The 14,540-nt window shown below is 53.0% G+C and overlaps 1 protein-coding gene across 1 annotated transcript; it reads right to left on the bottom strand.

The window, feature by feature from the left end:
• Window positions 1–938: 938 nt before the first annotated feature.
• Window positions 939–14,283, bottom strand: URGCP (upregulator of cell proliferation). Its single transcript, XM_071547639.1, has 3 exons — window positions 14,143–14,283; window positions 11,999–12,183; window positions 939–8,460 (listed from the first exon to the last, which is right to left on the bottom strand). The coding sequence occupies exon 3, from the start codon at window positions 8,456–8,458 to the stop codon at window positions 2,696–2,698; it is 5,763 nt and encodes a 1,920-aa protein (XP_071403740.1). The 5' UTR covers window positions 8,459–8,460; window positions 11,999–12,183; window positions 14,143–14,283; the 3' UTR covers window positions 939–2,695.
• Window positions 14,284–14,540: the final 257 nt, after the last annotated feature.

The following is a 14,540-nucleotide window of genomic DNA, read 5'->3' as shown; positions in this document are numbered from 1 at the left end:
ATGCAGCCCCTGCCCTGCACAGGAGCAATCTGGAAATTGGTCCACTGTTTAATGGGTACCAGGTGAGGTCCCTGTGCCCTGCTGATACCCCAGCCCCGACCTGCCCTCACAAAAACAAAAACATTCCCAGCCGGGCTGGGTCTCTCTGCCCCGAGGGATCAGTTCCCACACCTTTTAGAGGAACTAAGGTAAGAAAGTGACAGTATAACAAACCAAAACAACAAATAAAAAGTAAGCTCTATACCCAGAAAGTTACAAAGTGTAGGGCAAAGGAAAATCAGTAGCAGAGTCCAGTTAGTAAATAAGGTGTTTCTGAAATAGAGAGAGAGCCAGGGAAGAGGATTGAATAAGGCAGATACAGGGGAAACGTGAAGGGCTGTATTCCATCAGGGATCAGCTGTTACAGGGGCATGAGGGCAAGTGTAAGGGAATAGGCATTGGAAGAGAACATAAGGGTGAGGGGATAAGTGATGGGCTCAGGAAAACAGAGGACATGGTTGCTCACCCTACACTGTCTGAGGGAGGTGCAGCAGACAGGGCAGCTCGCTGGCTACTCCTGCAACCATGATGGACTTTCCCCCCCAGTATTTGCTCATGTCCCATCTCTTCTTGGACTTTTTTCTTAGGTAGTTTGAGTGACTATGGTCAGTGATTGTTTTTGGGTGATAGGCAGATGGCACAGGCCTAAGGAGTGGCTCCCTGTGTTCCCAGAAGATGTGGCAAAGGAAAGCCATGCTTTTTCTGCAACACTCCATCCTTTGTTAATCTTACCAGTCTGGCTTGAGCACTTTTGGAAAGCCCCTGGGGCTTCTTTGTCCTCTGACAGTGGTTTCTGGGAGCCCCCCTGCAGGGGCTGAGGGGTTTCCCTCAACCCTTCAAGAGCTTCTCAAGGCTGTCACCCCCCAGGCGAGAAAATAAGGTGGAAAACAACTCACAGGTTGAGATAAGGCACTTTACTGAAGCAAAAGCCAAATGTTCTGCACACACAAGCCAAGAGAAAAGCCCAAGGATTTCATTCTGTGCTTCCCCCCAGCAGGCAATGTCCAGCCACTTCCCAGCAAGCAGAACTCTGGCACATGGAGAGGTTGCTGTGGAAGCCAATGCTGATAATAACAAATACCCCCTTGTCTCAGGTTGAGCTGGGAAAATGCCAACTGTCCAAGACAAGAGTGAAAAATGTTCCTCCCCCCCCACCAGCCCAGAGAAAAAGAAGGAGAGGGAAAAAAACCCTCTAAACCAGGTTTATGCTGAATCTAACTATGTGTATTCATACAGGAAAGAGAAAATTAAGAGAAAACTACAATATAACCCACATTTACACAAGTTACATATAACAAGAAATAAGCTCCTACTCCCCAGTTAATACAAAGAAAAGTCTGTTACTCTGGATTCATAAGCACTCTAAAAGACACTCTGCAAGAAAGAGTAACAACAAAATGTTTCTACTTCCCTGAACTCACACAAAATGCAAGCAGCAGCAGCAGCAGGAGCAAGGCCAACTCTGAGACAGGAGCTGCACCACGTTTGGCTTGTTCCTCGGCCATGGCAGAACTGACTGAGCTACACCCACACACTGGATTTTACCCCTTTTAAGATGGTGTGGTAATATGGTATGGAACACAACATTGCTGGCTAGAAGAAATCAGCTGTTAGCTGGCTCAGCCCAGCTCGAGGCAGCTGACAATCCCAGGCCTGGTCTGAACCTTAAAACTTAAATGTTAGGCCTACTTGGCTAAACCATAACACTGCTCCTTATCTCAGCTTTTGTATGGTAAGGTCTGGAACATCCCTCTGGTCACTTGGGGTCAGCTGGCCTGGCTGGGTCCTCTCGCAGGATCTTGCCCACTCCAAGTCCCTGGATGGGGGGCAATGTGGGGAGTTGGTGCTGATGCTGTGCCAGCCCTGCCCAGCAGGAGCCAAAACTCCAACACCTTCCCTGCTTCCAGTGCAAAGCACAGCCCTGGGAGAGCCCCTGTGGGAAATGAACTCCAGCTCACCAGACTAAATACCATCTCCATCTCTGTGCACACCATTTCTGTCACAGCCAGACCCCCCCTAATTATATGTGCACCTATAGATTCTAACTATGGCCTTGTATTTATTTCTCATTACTGAAATCCCTTCTTCCCAACACTTACAACCCAAAGGACCCCCTTAAACCACCTTTATTCCCAGCTGTGGGGGTTGCCCTTGGCTGGGTGCCAGGTGCCCACCCAGCTGCTCCATCACTCCCCTCCCCAGCCATAAAGGGAGAGAGCAGAAGATGGAACTCGTGGACTGGGATAAGGCAGTTTATCAACGGCCTCCACGTGGCAAATCCAGCCCCTGCCCCCTATTCCAGGGAGATTTTCTCTGTGCAGCTCTTGATTGCAGCACTTCCCCTGGCACTCGGGTTCCACCCGGGCCAGGGCAGTGATCACTGCAGGGAGGGTTTGCATTTTTGCTGGAGGACAAAGCAGAGGGAAACGCTCGTGGCAGGAAGGGAGGAGGGTTCTGGTTCATGGTGGAGCGAGGGAGTTTCTGAGCGATGGCCGCAGTAACGAGCCTTATTCCACCCAAGCCTGGGAGCAGTTCCACCCCACTGTCCTCATGTGGCTGAGAGCACAAGCATTGCTACAGCATCTTGTGCACAGCCTTGTGCTCTGTGCTCCTAAACTGCAAAGCCTTTCGGGTTCTCCCTTCCCATCAGCGTGGCCTAAGGCTTGTCCAGCTCAGCAAGTGCTTCCTGCTTGGGAATTCTCCACCAGGCACCAGGGATTTCTCCTCTGCCCCAAAATTTCCCACGGTACAAAGTTTCCAGCTCTGTGCTGAAGCGACACACGAACCATTTCCAGTAGGCTTGTCTGGATGGATCAGGAAGAATCTTCCAAGTGGAATAAGGATGTCCTGCATCCCGGTATCTCTTGTAGGGGATTGTTTTGTCATCGAAAATGATGAGACTCACAATATACCTGAATGTGGGGACACTTTTCTTTCTCCAAGAATCAATGACGAATCTACGGTTACTGGCAACAAGGCTGGAACAAATGTCGATTGTCATGTGGTTTGTGTAGAGCCACGTCCAACCATTCACAGCCTGTGGGCGATGCAGGACAGGCTGATGGTCTCCATCGTGTCCCTGCATGGTGTTTGTGCAGACAGCCCCACAGAAGGGACACTGCTCCCAGCAGCCCGAGAACTGCTCCGCCAGGATGGTGTGAGGCTGCCTTTCAAACAAGCTCAGATCAGCCTCAGCAAATTCTTTCCTGAGCCCGTCCCTCGTGGCATCCAGTGCTTCTGCCATGGCATTTCTCAGGAACTCGATGTCTGTGATCTCCTGGTGCTCGAGGCCCTTCAGGTCACTTCTGGGCAAGTTGATCACCTCTGTCAGTTCCCTGCAAAATTCATCCAGCCAGAGAGACATTTTGTCTTCTCTGTCTTTCCTGTCTTTGACACTGTGGGTTGATACAGAAACAGCTGCCAGGATGCTTCTACAGAGGAGATCAAGAGAGGAATCCAAAAACTTCTCCAGCCTCCTGTTCTCATCTAAACAGTAACTCTTAACACATGTCTCAATGTAGCTCTGAAAAAACTCTTTTGGGTGTTTAAGGTACTGCTTGAAATACTCAAAGTTTTCTTCCTGTGCCAGGAATCTCAGGATACAAACTTCCAGATCGGCTTTGTTGCCCCTGAAATCTGGGACTTTCCCCTGCATGTCTCCAGCAATGGCTTTAGCTGCCCTCTCACAGACGGCCTGGCGAAGAGCTGGGGCAATCTTGTCACAAAGGAACACAGCAAAGGTTGTGACAGAAGTGGCTCCTTGGCAGGAAATCTGGAAACAGGTGAAGAAATCTTCTCTCTTGGTGCTCAGGTAGCGCACTGGGTCATTTGCCTTCCGGAACTCCTCGTGCATGGCTTTAAAGCTTCCTGCTGCCATTCTGCACAGGTACAGGGATAATTCCATGGTGTAAGCATTGTTAAACACAAATGGTGAGTTGCTGGGGACAGAGTCCACACCTTTCTGTACTTCCTCGAGTATTTCATGAACAAAACTTTGACTGTAATCCTGTTTCTCTTGTTCCTTCTTCTTAATGTTTGCCCTCACACGCTTTTTGATGTTTTCTGTGATGTCCTGCAAGTTGTTCTCTTCAGTCTCACTAACAGTACTAGAGAAGCCAGGGAATTTTCTTTTCTTCATGGCGTGTTTCTCCAAGTGGAAAGAAAATTCTGTGCCTTTGGGACATGGCGTGATCTGTGCTTGGAAACCAGGCTCGTTAAAGCGCCTTCGAAGGACATCTTCTATTTCTGCATCGATGTCCACGGGCTCCGGAGTGGGAACAGCACGGGAAACTTCAGCAATCCACTTGTTCCAGACAGCAGTAAAGTTGTCTCTCAGTTCTCTGTCACTGAGGCTTTTGCCTTTCAGAGTCCGAGCCAACTGCCTGCTCCTTTCCAGGAGCTCGTCTTCATATTCTGACTTCTTTGCATCCAGTTTACTCTGGTTCTTCTGCAGCTCAATAAGATTCACACATTTCTTTCTTGTTTCATGCAGAAGAGTCTCTTTTAGCTCTTCCAGCTTCCGCTCTGTGCTGCTTCTCCACTGGACCAGGATCTCACAGTCTTTATCTTCATTGAAATACTTTTCCACGTCTTTCATGATGGCATCAATTGTCTCTTGCACAGGTTCTTCGAGGTGTTCTGTGGTGATTTCCTGCAAGTCCCCGTTGCGGATTCTGTTGTTCAGTCTCATTTGTACATCTAAGATGTGACTCCTCAGCCTCCAGGTCCACTGCCTAAGGGCAGTTTCCAGTTTCCTGTGTGCAGCAATCTCCAGTGAGTTCTTGAAGCTGAAAACAAAGTTCTCATTCAGCAAAGCATTCCAGAGGTCCCCGACACGAACCTTCAGGCTGGAGAGCCTCAAAATGCTGCCTTGTGCCTCCTTGGCAGCCTGGAGGATTTTGCTCTTTAGTTCCTGGACGTTCTGGCTGTAGGTGGGGTTGGGTGGTGCCATCGGGGGGTTTCCTTCCCACAGGTGGGCAAAGTAGTGAATGTGGGTGTTGACATCAAAGCGGATGACGTCGCTGAAGGAGGAGACGTCACAGAATTCCTGCTGGGCAGCTGTCACGGCCATTTCATCCAGCTTTTCCTGCAAACGGCGCCGTCCTTCCATGTTCTGTTCCCTGGCAGTGACTTCTCCCACATTTTGGTGGACAAAGAGGCAGCTTGGGGAAAGATTTACTTTCTTCATCCTCAGAAAAGCCTGCACAGCAATCTGAAGAACATCCTGCATTTCGGAGGGGTTTTCCCCAAAGATGTTGATCAGGGTCATGCTGCCAATGCCAATGACAAAGGTGGCCAGCTCGTTGTCGTGGTTCAGGGACTGTTTACTGGCCATCTCTGTGGCACGAAGCCCCTCCGTGTCAACAACCAGCATGTAATCAAAGCCCAGGTCTCGGCGCAGCTCCTCGTGCAGTGGAAGGAGCTGCATAAACGCTCCGCGGGTGCATCTCCCGGCGCTGACGCTGAACTGCAGCCCAAACATGGCGTTCAGCAGGGTCGACTTGCCCGTGCTCTGGATGCCGAGCACGGAGAGAACAAACACTCTCTTGTCCCCCAGCCTCTCCATGAGGCTGTCAAAGATTGCTCCCACCCAGCGCAGGGGGAGGTAAGAAGCGTCCCCGTCCATCAGCTCCACAGGGTACCCCGAAACCATCAGATCTGCTGCAATTTTGGGCAGTTTGACAACATTGTAATTGTTTGTGCTCATCACTTCCACAGCCTCATAAATCTGCCCAACCTCTCTCAAAAGGTGCTCCAGGCCAATGGATGAATCACTGATTTCATGAGAGAGAGTATTCAGAGTACTGAGACACTCAGGGTTCACATTGGTGATTTCCTTGCTTTTCTTTACTGTCAGGATTTCAGACCATAACTTGTGATATTCTCTCCTCAGTTTTTCAAGGCGACTGCAGGACAGGTCATCCATAAAGACCTTCATCCACTGCAGGAAGTATTTCTTGGTGTCTGCTGGCTGGGACTGGAGAAAGCTGAGGAATGATCTCATCAGCTGATTGAGAGGGAAAGCTTTCTCTAGTTGCTTTCTTCTTATTGCTGCCTTCTCACCTTCAATTTGGCTCCGATGATGCTCAATGCTCTTGTCCACCTTCTCCTGCAAGCGAGTGAGTTCTTTGTCCTTTTTGCACCACTGGTGCCACAGTTTTCCTTGAAGAGGCAGGAGCTGGGATTTGATCTCAGACAGCTTCTCTTTCTTCAGAAGGCCCACCAGCTCCTTTGCCTTTGCTTTGGCTGTCACACACTGGGGTTGATCTTCATCCACTAAGAATCCGTGCTGGCGAGCTTTGTCCAGGCAGGCGTCCAGGCTGAAACGTGGCTTGGGCCCTGCAAGGAGATTCCTGATTGTTTGGCTCAGCTCGTCCACCAGTTCTGCTTCGTTTCTGTTCTTGATTCCCATTTTTATGTTTGTGCTGGATCGTCCAGCTCCAACCTTCTCTTTGTCAGTGAGAAGACAAACCAGAGGCCTTGGCGACTGCCACAGGTCCTGCAGCAGTTTCTTCCCCCTGTCATCCAGAGGCTCAGACTCGGATACAAGAGCCACGTTGACAGCAGAGATCTCCTGGAGGAACTGCAGCTGCTCCCCGTGATCCCTGGCGTCCCCACGCAGGTTACAGAAAGCCACACAGCACTCAAAGGGCTCGTCAGGGCTGCCCCGGGGACAGTACCAGGCGATCTCCACAACCCCTGCCAGCAGCAAACGCTCTCTGGTGCTGCCTCGGCAATGGCGGTGGAAAAAGGTGTCGTGTCTTTGTTTGCTCAGCAGGGCATTGAGGAGCTGAGACTTGGAAGAGGAGGCAGAGGTGCCAATGCGGATGAAGGACACGATGGGTGTCTCTGCCCGATAAAGGAGCTTGTTGTTGTAGCTTTTCATTCCGGGCTGCTTTCCCGACTTCTCAGCCTCTTTCCAGCTCCTTTTGATTTGGGTGAGGGACCAGAGCGGGAACTCTATCTGGGCAGTGCCCGGCTTGGGCACCAGCAGAGGCAGCGCCAGTTGCCAGAAGGCGAGCTTGGTTGCAATGGACTGTCTCAGGAAGTCATCAGCACAGTGGAAAATTGCCATCTGGAGGTCCATGGGGTGCACGTGGCCGTGCCTGGGTGCAGATTCAGGGGCTGCTTCCTCGAAATCACCAAGAAAGTTTTCAAAGGAGTCTGAGGGTTTGTGCTCTTGCTCTGTGGTTTCTGGCTCGGGGGCAGGTCCTGCATTACTCTTGTCCTTGCAAGTCAGGTACCTCACCCGATAATCCACAGTTAAGAGCTTCTGCAAGAAGTAAAATGGCAGTTCCTGGTCCTTGCTGGGCTGGCTGTCGTGCAGATATATCTTGCAGATGATGTGGAAATGTCTTGTCCCCATTTTCCTTGGGTAGTGACTTTCTAGTCCCAGGCGCTTGAGCAAGTGGAGGAACTCTTGGTTTGCAGTGGCTTCATTTGCTTTGGATTTGCTGCCACCTGACTGGGATTTGGAGAGACTGGAAGGCTCTGGTGTTTGTAAAGTGTCTTCCATGTCTTTGAGTATGTTCTGCATCCTCACATCATCCCATGTATCATCAAAGCTCCCACTGATGAGGGATCTCAAGTTATGTTCCAGCATCTCCCAGTCGTTGTGCTCACTGTGTTTCTGGAGGAGATTCTTTATCCCTGTGGACCATAAGCCTTCCATGTGACCTTCCATGAAAACCAAACGCTGCCTCTTCTGCTCAGGGGACAGCTCTTTACTTTCTGGTGTCACGGTCAGACCTGTCAGCAGAAGGGAGGCCTGAGCTCTGTCAGCATCTTGCTCCTTCAGACTCACATACTCCTCGTGTGCCGCTGCCATTTCCTTGGCCATGTACTGGATTTCTGTTTGTCCAAGGAGGTGCTGAAAAGTGCTGCTTTCCACCTGGTACCCCGTGCTGGTCACAATTAGGAGCACCAAGAGTTCCACGTCCTTCTGAGCCCTTTCCTGGAGAGACTGGAGCAAGGAATAAGTCGCGAGGCTCGTAGTCCGGGTGGCTTCTCTCTTTGCTTCCTGAAGGGCACAGCCAGAGGTCCCTGGTGTGTCGGCGACATCACGGATGTGCTCCATCATTTGCTGCAGGATTGCCATGAGCTCTTCAAAATCAGAGACTTCTTGTCTCTGCTTTGTCCTCTCCAAGTGCTGCTTCTGCAGCTCCCCGGGTGTTCCTCTGTCATCTGTTATTTGCAGGAGTTTCTGGAGCGCCCTTTTCTCCCAGGGGTGCCGCACTTCGCGCTCCAGCTCAAGGTACTCCTGATACTGCAGATGTTGCAGGGCTTGTATGCACTGGACTCCCAGTAGCTGGGACAGTCTGGGGAGCCAGTATGCAGCCTCCAGCCCTTCCTTCTCAAGTGCCCCTGCCAGGAGCTGTGCCTTTCCATCCTCCTCTCGTGCGTCCTTGTGTGAAGCCATGGCTGTGGAGGAAGAGAAGAGACATTCCCTAAGGTTTGTTGTGAGGCCCCAGCCCCCTCTAAGAGGCTCTGCAGCAGCTCCAGCCCTGGGGATGCTCCAACCCGGCTGCTGGAGCCCAGCCTGGGATGTCATAAAATTTGGGATCTCCTTCGGGGGAAAATGGATGTGCCTGTTTTTGTATCAGTGCTGAATCTCAGTGTGCATCCCATAGAATGTACCAAGCCCCACCCCAGCACTTTCTCCCTTCCCACAGTATGTATAAGCAGCACCTGGCAAGCCCAATGGAGCTTACCCCACTGTAGCACTGAAGAGGAAGGGGTGTATAGGACCTGTTGGACCCATGGAAGTTTCTATCCTTTGATTTTTGTAATTGTTCTTGGTTTTCTCCTATTTTCCCAATCTCCTTCTTTCTCTCCTCTTTCATAGAAGATAAAGATGAATTATCATTTTGGATGCCAACACTTGACCTTTTTTGTGTCTTAATCTCACTTTGAGTGTATTTGAACTTTTCTCTTTTCCACCCAGGCAGATCAAGACATAATTTGCCTCTCTGCACTCTGTGGATTGGGACATTTAAGGGCATCACAGACAGGAAATCGTAAAAGTGAGAGTGTTGGTTCCAAAACTGTAATTGTATTATTTGCTAAAACCCCAACTAAAGTAAGGTTCCTGTATAACTCTTTGTTTAATGAAGAGGTACAAGTGCCCCTCTGTCTTGGTTTGAGATAAGCAACTGCCAACCCCCCCAAGCACAGAGAGAAAAGCCTCCCTCCCAACACCAGGGAAAGGGAGGAAAAGAGAGGGGAAAGAAAAAAAAAACACTTCAAACTGCATTTATACTAAAACTACATATATTTTTCACAGAAAGAAAGAGACAATTAGAAGAGAGTACAAATACACACTCACACAAGTCTGCAACAACAAGATCCCCACCTCAACTTCTTAACGAACACACAAATTCTACTGTCCTAACTACACATTACTTAAGAAAATACTTATTCCCCAGGGAGACAAACCCAAGCAGAAAGGAGAGACCCAGAACAACACAATTTACTTCCCTGAGATACCCTGTGAGCCAGTGGTGGGCCTGGTCCTCTCCATCCCCCCTGGGACAGCATCGTGTGTCCTCCCAAGAGGAGGCTGAGAAGAGACTGCCTTAACCACTCCCACACTGGTTCCTACTTCCCTGCCTTAACCACTCCCACACTGGTTCCTACTTCCCTGCCTTAACCACTCCCACACTGGTTCCTACTGCCCTGCCTTAACCACTCCCACACTGGTTCCTACTGCCCTGCCTTAACCACTCCCACCCTGGTTCCTACTTCCCTGCCTTAACCACTCCCACACTGGTTCCCACTGCCCTGCCTTAACCACTCCCACACTGGTTCCTACTTCCCTGCCTTAACCACTCCCACACTGGTTCCTACTTCCCTGCCTTAACCACTCCCACACTGGTTCCTACTTCCCTGCCTTAACCACTCCCACACTGGTTCCTACTTCCCTGCCTTAACCACTCCCACACTGGTTCCTACTTCCCTGCCTTAACCACTCCCACACTGGTTCCTACTTCCCTGCCTTAACCACTCCCACACTGGTTCCTACTTCCCTGGAGATGATGCCATAGTGTGGGATGGAATACAAAATTACTGGCTAGAAGAGGTCAGCTGTTGGCTCAGCCCAGCTCAAGTCAGCTGACAGCTTCAGCCTAGTCCAGACTTCAGAGCCCAAATCTAGGCCCACCTGGGGGAACCCATAACACCCTCAAAGTGGGCAGGAATAGGAAGTGACTGAAAGCTGGTACCCTCTGTTGGGAGAAATTTGAACTTGGAAGCTTGGTGCACAACCCAGTCTATGCAGCAAAGTCTGTGTCCTTGAGATAAAAGGGAACAGACTTGCAATAGCAAAGACCCATCGAATTGTGTTGTGAAGCATAAACCCTTTTAGCCAATAATGTGCCTGTATTACTCACGTGCTTTTAGAAGTCTGAGATACAGAGTGTGTAATGGAAACAATAAATCTGAGCCCTGACCACACTCCTGTGGAGGGAACGTCTTTGACTCTCGCGCCGAATCCTCGGGAGCTCAAAATAGATCAACAGTTTTTATTTTACCCCTCGAGGTGAGGAGTGGGACATTGAAATTAAATAAAGGTGCCCCTCAAGGAGATGTCTTTGTTGTTGCAGTATGGAAAACAAAGATCTTACAGATTTGTGGGAAGAGGTTGGCACTAAGCCATCCCCTCCAGGTTGGAGTGGGCTCAAGAAAACCAGTGGAACATACAAGGAATTGGTGATTGAATCACTGCCCTGTGGGCCAGGGGAAAAGTCTCAAAAGGGAAAGGCAAACCTGTAGCATGTGCTATGCTGGGCACAGCTGTAATGGCTGCTACAAAGGAAAGAGAGGAACAACACAGAGCTGGAAACCATCCCAGCTTTGCAAGGCTTTGTTCAAACCTTGCAGGCACAGCTGGAGGAGGAAAGGGCTCAACCACCAGGAAGAATTGCATGGACGATTGATGAGAGAAGGGACAATGACTCCAAGGGTGTCATCCAGAGAAACACCCATTTCCCCCCATTCTGACCTGGACCCCTTGGGGGAACGAGGATAAACTGCCAGTTTGGCTACAACGACTGATTGAGACAGAACAGGTGTTTGGGGGCTGAGAGGGTGGCACACCACAGGTACCTGCTGAAGAAGTCCCATACACAGCGACTGAACTGGCCACGCTGTAAAAGAGAACAGAGTCGGGTCCCTGTGGGGTCTGAGACTGAAAAGGTTTGCAGAGTCTCACTCACTGGAGCCGACCAAATTCTGTGGTCAGAGAGGGAAGCTGAAGGATTAGTGGGGAGCCAGAGTCCTCCTGACTGCAGGGGACAACTGTGGGCCCTGGTCCCTCACTCAAAGAGTGGCTTACTGGGCTGGCAGACTGAGTGCCCTGGAAAGGGCAGAAACCCACCCTGGCAATAATGGGAACTGTTGATCAAATAGTGGCAAATGTACAAAAATCTGCCTGTTTGCAAATGGTGCGTGACAGGGATTTAAAGCCTCAACATGAATCTCCCAGGATGATGCCAGTAGATGTAAAGAAGGGCCAGGAGATCCTCCAGAGTCATGGTTTTATCCAGAGTCAGAACATTAATAAGGGACATGTGCATTTGTTGGGGACACCCCTGAAAGGGCTGGGGGAATCAAGAGGGACACTGCAATACCACCAGCCCAGGCCTTATTGACCAGTGCAGGGTCCCCATTACCCACTGGAATTGCTCTTGGCTTTTCCCTGCCTGCCTGTTGTCCTGAAGGACAAGCAGTCATTGGTCACAGCCAGCACAGGGTAATGAGGGGAAGGTGCTGCTCATTAAACTGGATTTCCTGGTATGACACATTAACCCACGTAGCTGATCAAAGGAAGCCAATTGATGGACCCTTTTTGGACTGGGCTGCTGGACCCTTCCAGAGGCTCAAGTGTCAGCTTGCCCTCTCCAGCCAGTGGAGATCTGGGCAATCTGGGCAATGGCTGTGGGCTCTGAGTCACCTCACCCACCTGACAGCAGATGCTCCTCTTGGTCCAAGCCTTGACTTCCCAGAGCACAAGGGCAGCAAAGGTCCCCAGCTCAGGTGACACAGCCCTGTCACACCACAGGCCTGGGGGACACTGCAGGAGGTGGAGAAATGGGAACCTCCTCAAGAATTCTGGAGGAAGAGCAGCAGGAAGGAAAGGCCCAAATCCTAAAGGAGAAGAGCAGAGAGTGAGGAGATGGCAACCCATCACTATGGAGGATTCATTCCAGGGAGCAGTGGAGGCCAAGCCTTCTCCTCCAGTGGGGATTGCCCAGTCAGCAAAGACTCATCAGGGCCTTTTTGGGGTGGTGCCCAGAGCAGAGTTTCACCTGGGACATAAATCCTTATGCCTCTGCAAAAGGGACCTGGACATACCAGAAAGGTGGGACAGTGCAAACCCTTCTCACCCAAAGCATTCTCTGATTCCATTCCCATCCTGTCCATTATCCAGGGACAGGGAGCAAGGTCTGTATCTCCTGCTTTGAGAGTGTCTCCTGCACACAGCCAAAGGTGCCCAGAAGGTGCCTCAGGACAGAGCTCTATTCCTGGACACCAGAACAACACCCCAGGCAGGGAGAGCAAGCCTGGCCGTAAAGGCAAAGCTCAGTGGGACTGGAATTTAAAAGGATGCCCAGCACAGGGAGCCTCCCCCAGTGCCCAGCTCCCTGCCCACCTCCTGCCACCAGGGAGCACCAGCAGCAAGGCAGAGTGCAGGGCTCCCTCCGGCTTTCCCGAGGGGAAAAGGCACGGAGTGATGGATGGAGAGCAGGGCAGAGGATGGGGAGGAGGTTGGTGTGGGAGGGCAAAGGCTGGAGAGCTGCAGAACAGCCCCAGCTACACAGACAGCTGTGCAGGGAACATCTGTGCTCCCCGGGCATGAGAGCAGGGGTGGAGGTGGCAGAGCCCGGGGGAACAGCCCTGACCATGTGGCAGCAGGTGCCCCGTCCCCACACTGCCCACATGGTGCATCTGCTGCTGGGGGTGAAGCTCCAGCCCGCGGAGAGGGGGCAGAAGCAGCGCCGGGGTTGGATCGCCCCAGGCACTGACACCCCCCCAGCAGCTCCTGTGATGGGGGAGACACGGGGAACAGCAGAGGGGAGAGAAGGGGCTGGGTCGAGATCTGGGGAGTTGAGGCTGCAAACTGGGTGTGCAGCAGAACAAAGGAGGCAGTTTAGTCCGCAACTGCCCCCGGGGGCAGATGTGCAGCTGCTCCCTGGGCAGCACAGCCTTGGCGTGCGGGGCGGCTGCTCGGGAAGGCAACTCCTGGCTCACGGCCACTGCCGGATGTTTTCCACTCAGGACAATTGTCCCAGCTGTGTCCCCTCCCAACTTCTCTTCCTGCCCCAGGGAGATGGGCTCTGAAAGCCCTTGTGCCTTTGAGAGGCTGCACCAGGGGGCAGAGCGCTCTGGGCGGTGAAGTTTAGACCGTAAGAGAAGTGAAACCCACCGTCCCTCCCTGCGGAGGCAAAGGCAGAAGTTTCCCCCGAGCGCCGGGGCCAGAGCAGGATGTGCCAGCAGAGCCCCCCAGCCCCGGAGCTGCCCTGCTCCCCAAGGAGCGGCGCGGGGCAAAGGCAGCACCCGCAGCCCCAGCCCGGCCCCGGCACCCGCCGCCCCTGCCCGCAGGGGAGCGCAGCCCCCCGGCCCCGGCGTGGGGCTGGTGGTGCCCGGGCCGGGCAGGAGCGGCCCCGCCTGCGGGGAGCGCTTCCAGCGGGGCACGGGCCGCCAAGGGCAGGGGCTCCGCAAGGGATGTGTCCCCAGCCAGCCCCGCTGCCGGCGCCGGGCCGGGCTTTGCGCCTCTGCACCCCCCGCTCTGCCCCCGGAGCCCCCCGCACCCTCCTCCTTGCCCCGCTCCCGCTCCCCCCCCCGCCTCCTTCCCACCGTCCCCGCTCAGCCCCCGCAGCGCACTCGGCTCCCCCGAGCTCCCTCCGAGCGGCTGCGAGCACAGGCGGCTTCGTGCAGCCCCTGTCGGAGCAGAGCCCACCCGCCCGCTGCCCCCCGAGCGCTCTGCTGCTTCCCTGGCATGTGCCGAGCCCCGGCCCCAGCCCTGCCCTGGCAAGCAGGAGCCCACCCAGATGCCGCTCCGTGCCGGTGCCGGTGCCAGCCCCGCAGCTCAGCCCCCGCTCCTACCGTGTCCCTCGGTGCCCGCAGCTCCCGGGCTGGGGGCAGCCCCCGCTCCCCTCTCCTCGGCCAGCCCCGGCTCTGCCCCTGCTGCTGCTTCCCCTTTCAGAGGGGTCGTGGGGCGGCTGCTGCTTTCCGGGAAATCGGGTGGTTTTCTGCAGCCGAGTGTGAAAGCGAAACAGTTTTTGGAGTCAGATGATTCTGTTCCAGCCCAGTTTCCTCCCTGGCCGAGGGTCGGGTCACACTCAGTTAACCTTTCCCTGCTGAACACACCTGAGCCCTGATTGCTGAGTTATCACCTGAAGGCAGGTGTGGCCATGCCCGTCCCGGTGCCAGGTGCTCCAGCAGGCAAAGGAGCAGGGGGAGCTCAGCACCACCATTGTAGAGATGGTTATGCAGAATTGTTT

The sequence above is a fragment of the Pithys albifrons genome, chromosome 2 (assembly GCF_047495875.1).
Source record: "Pithys albifrons albifrons isolate INPA30051 chromosome 2, PitAlb_v1, whole genome shotgun sequence".
NCBI classification, from domain to species: Eukaryota; Metazoa; Chordata; class Aves; order Passeriformes; family Thamnophilidae; genus Pithys; species Pithys albifrons.
Note: the sequence above shows the minus strand (reverse complement) of the source record. Positions and strands in the feature narration are given on the sequence as shown.

What these genes read in the sequence shown, in the direction of transcription:
- URGCP (XM_071547639.1), bottom strand. Translation starts at nt 8,458, where the DNA reads ATGGCTTCACACAAGGACGCACGAGAGGAGGATGGAAAGGCACAGCTC.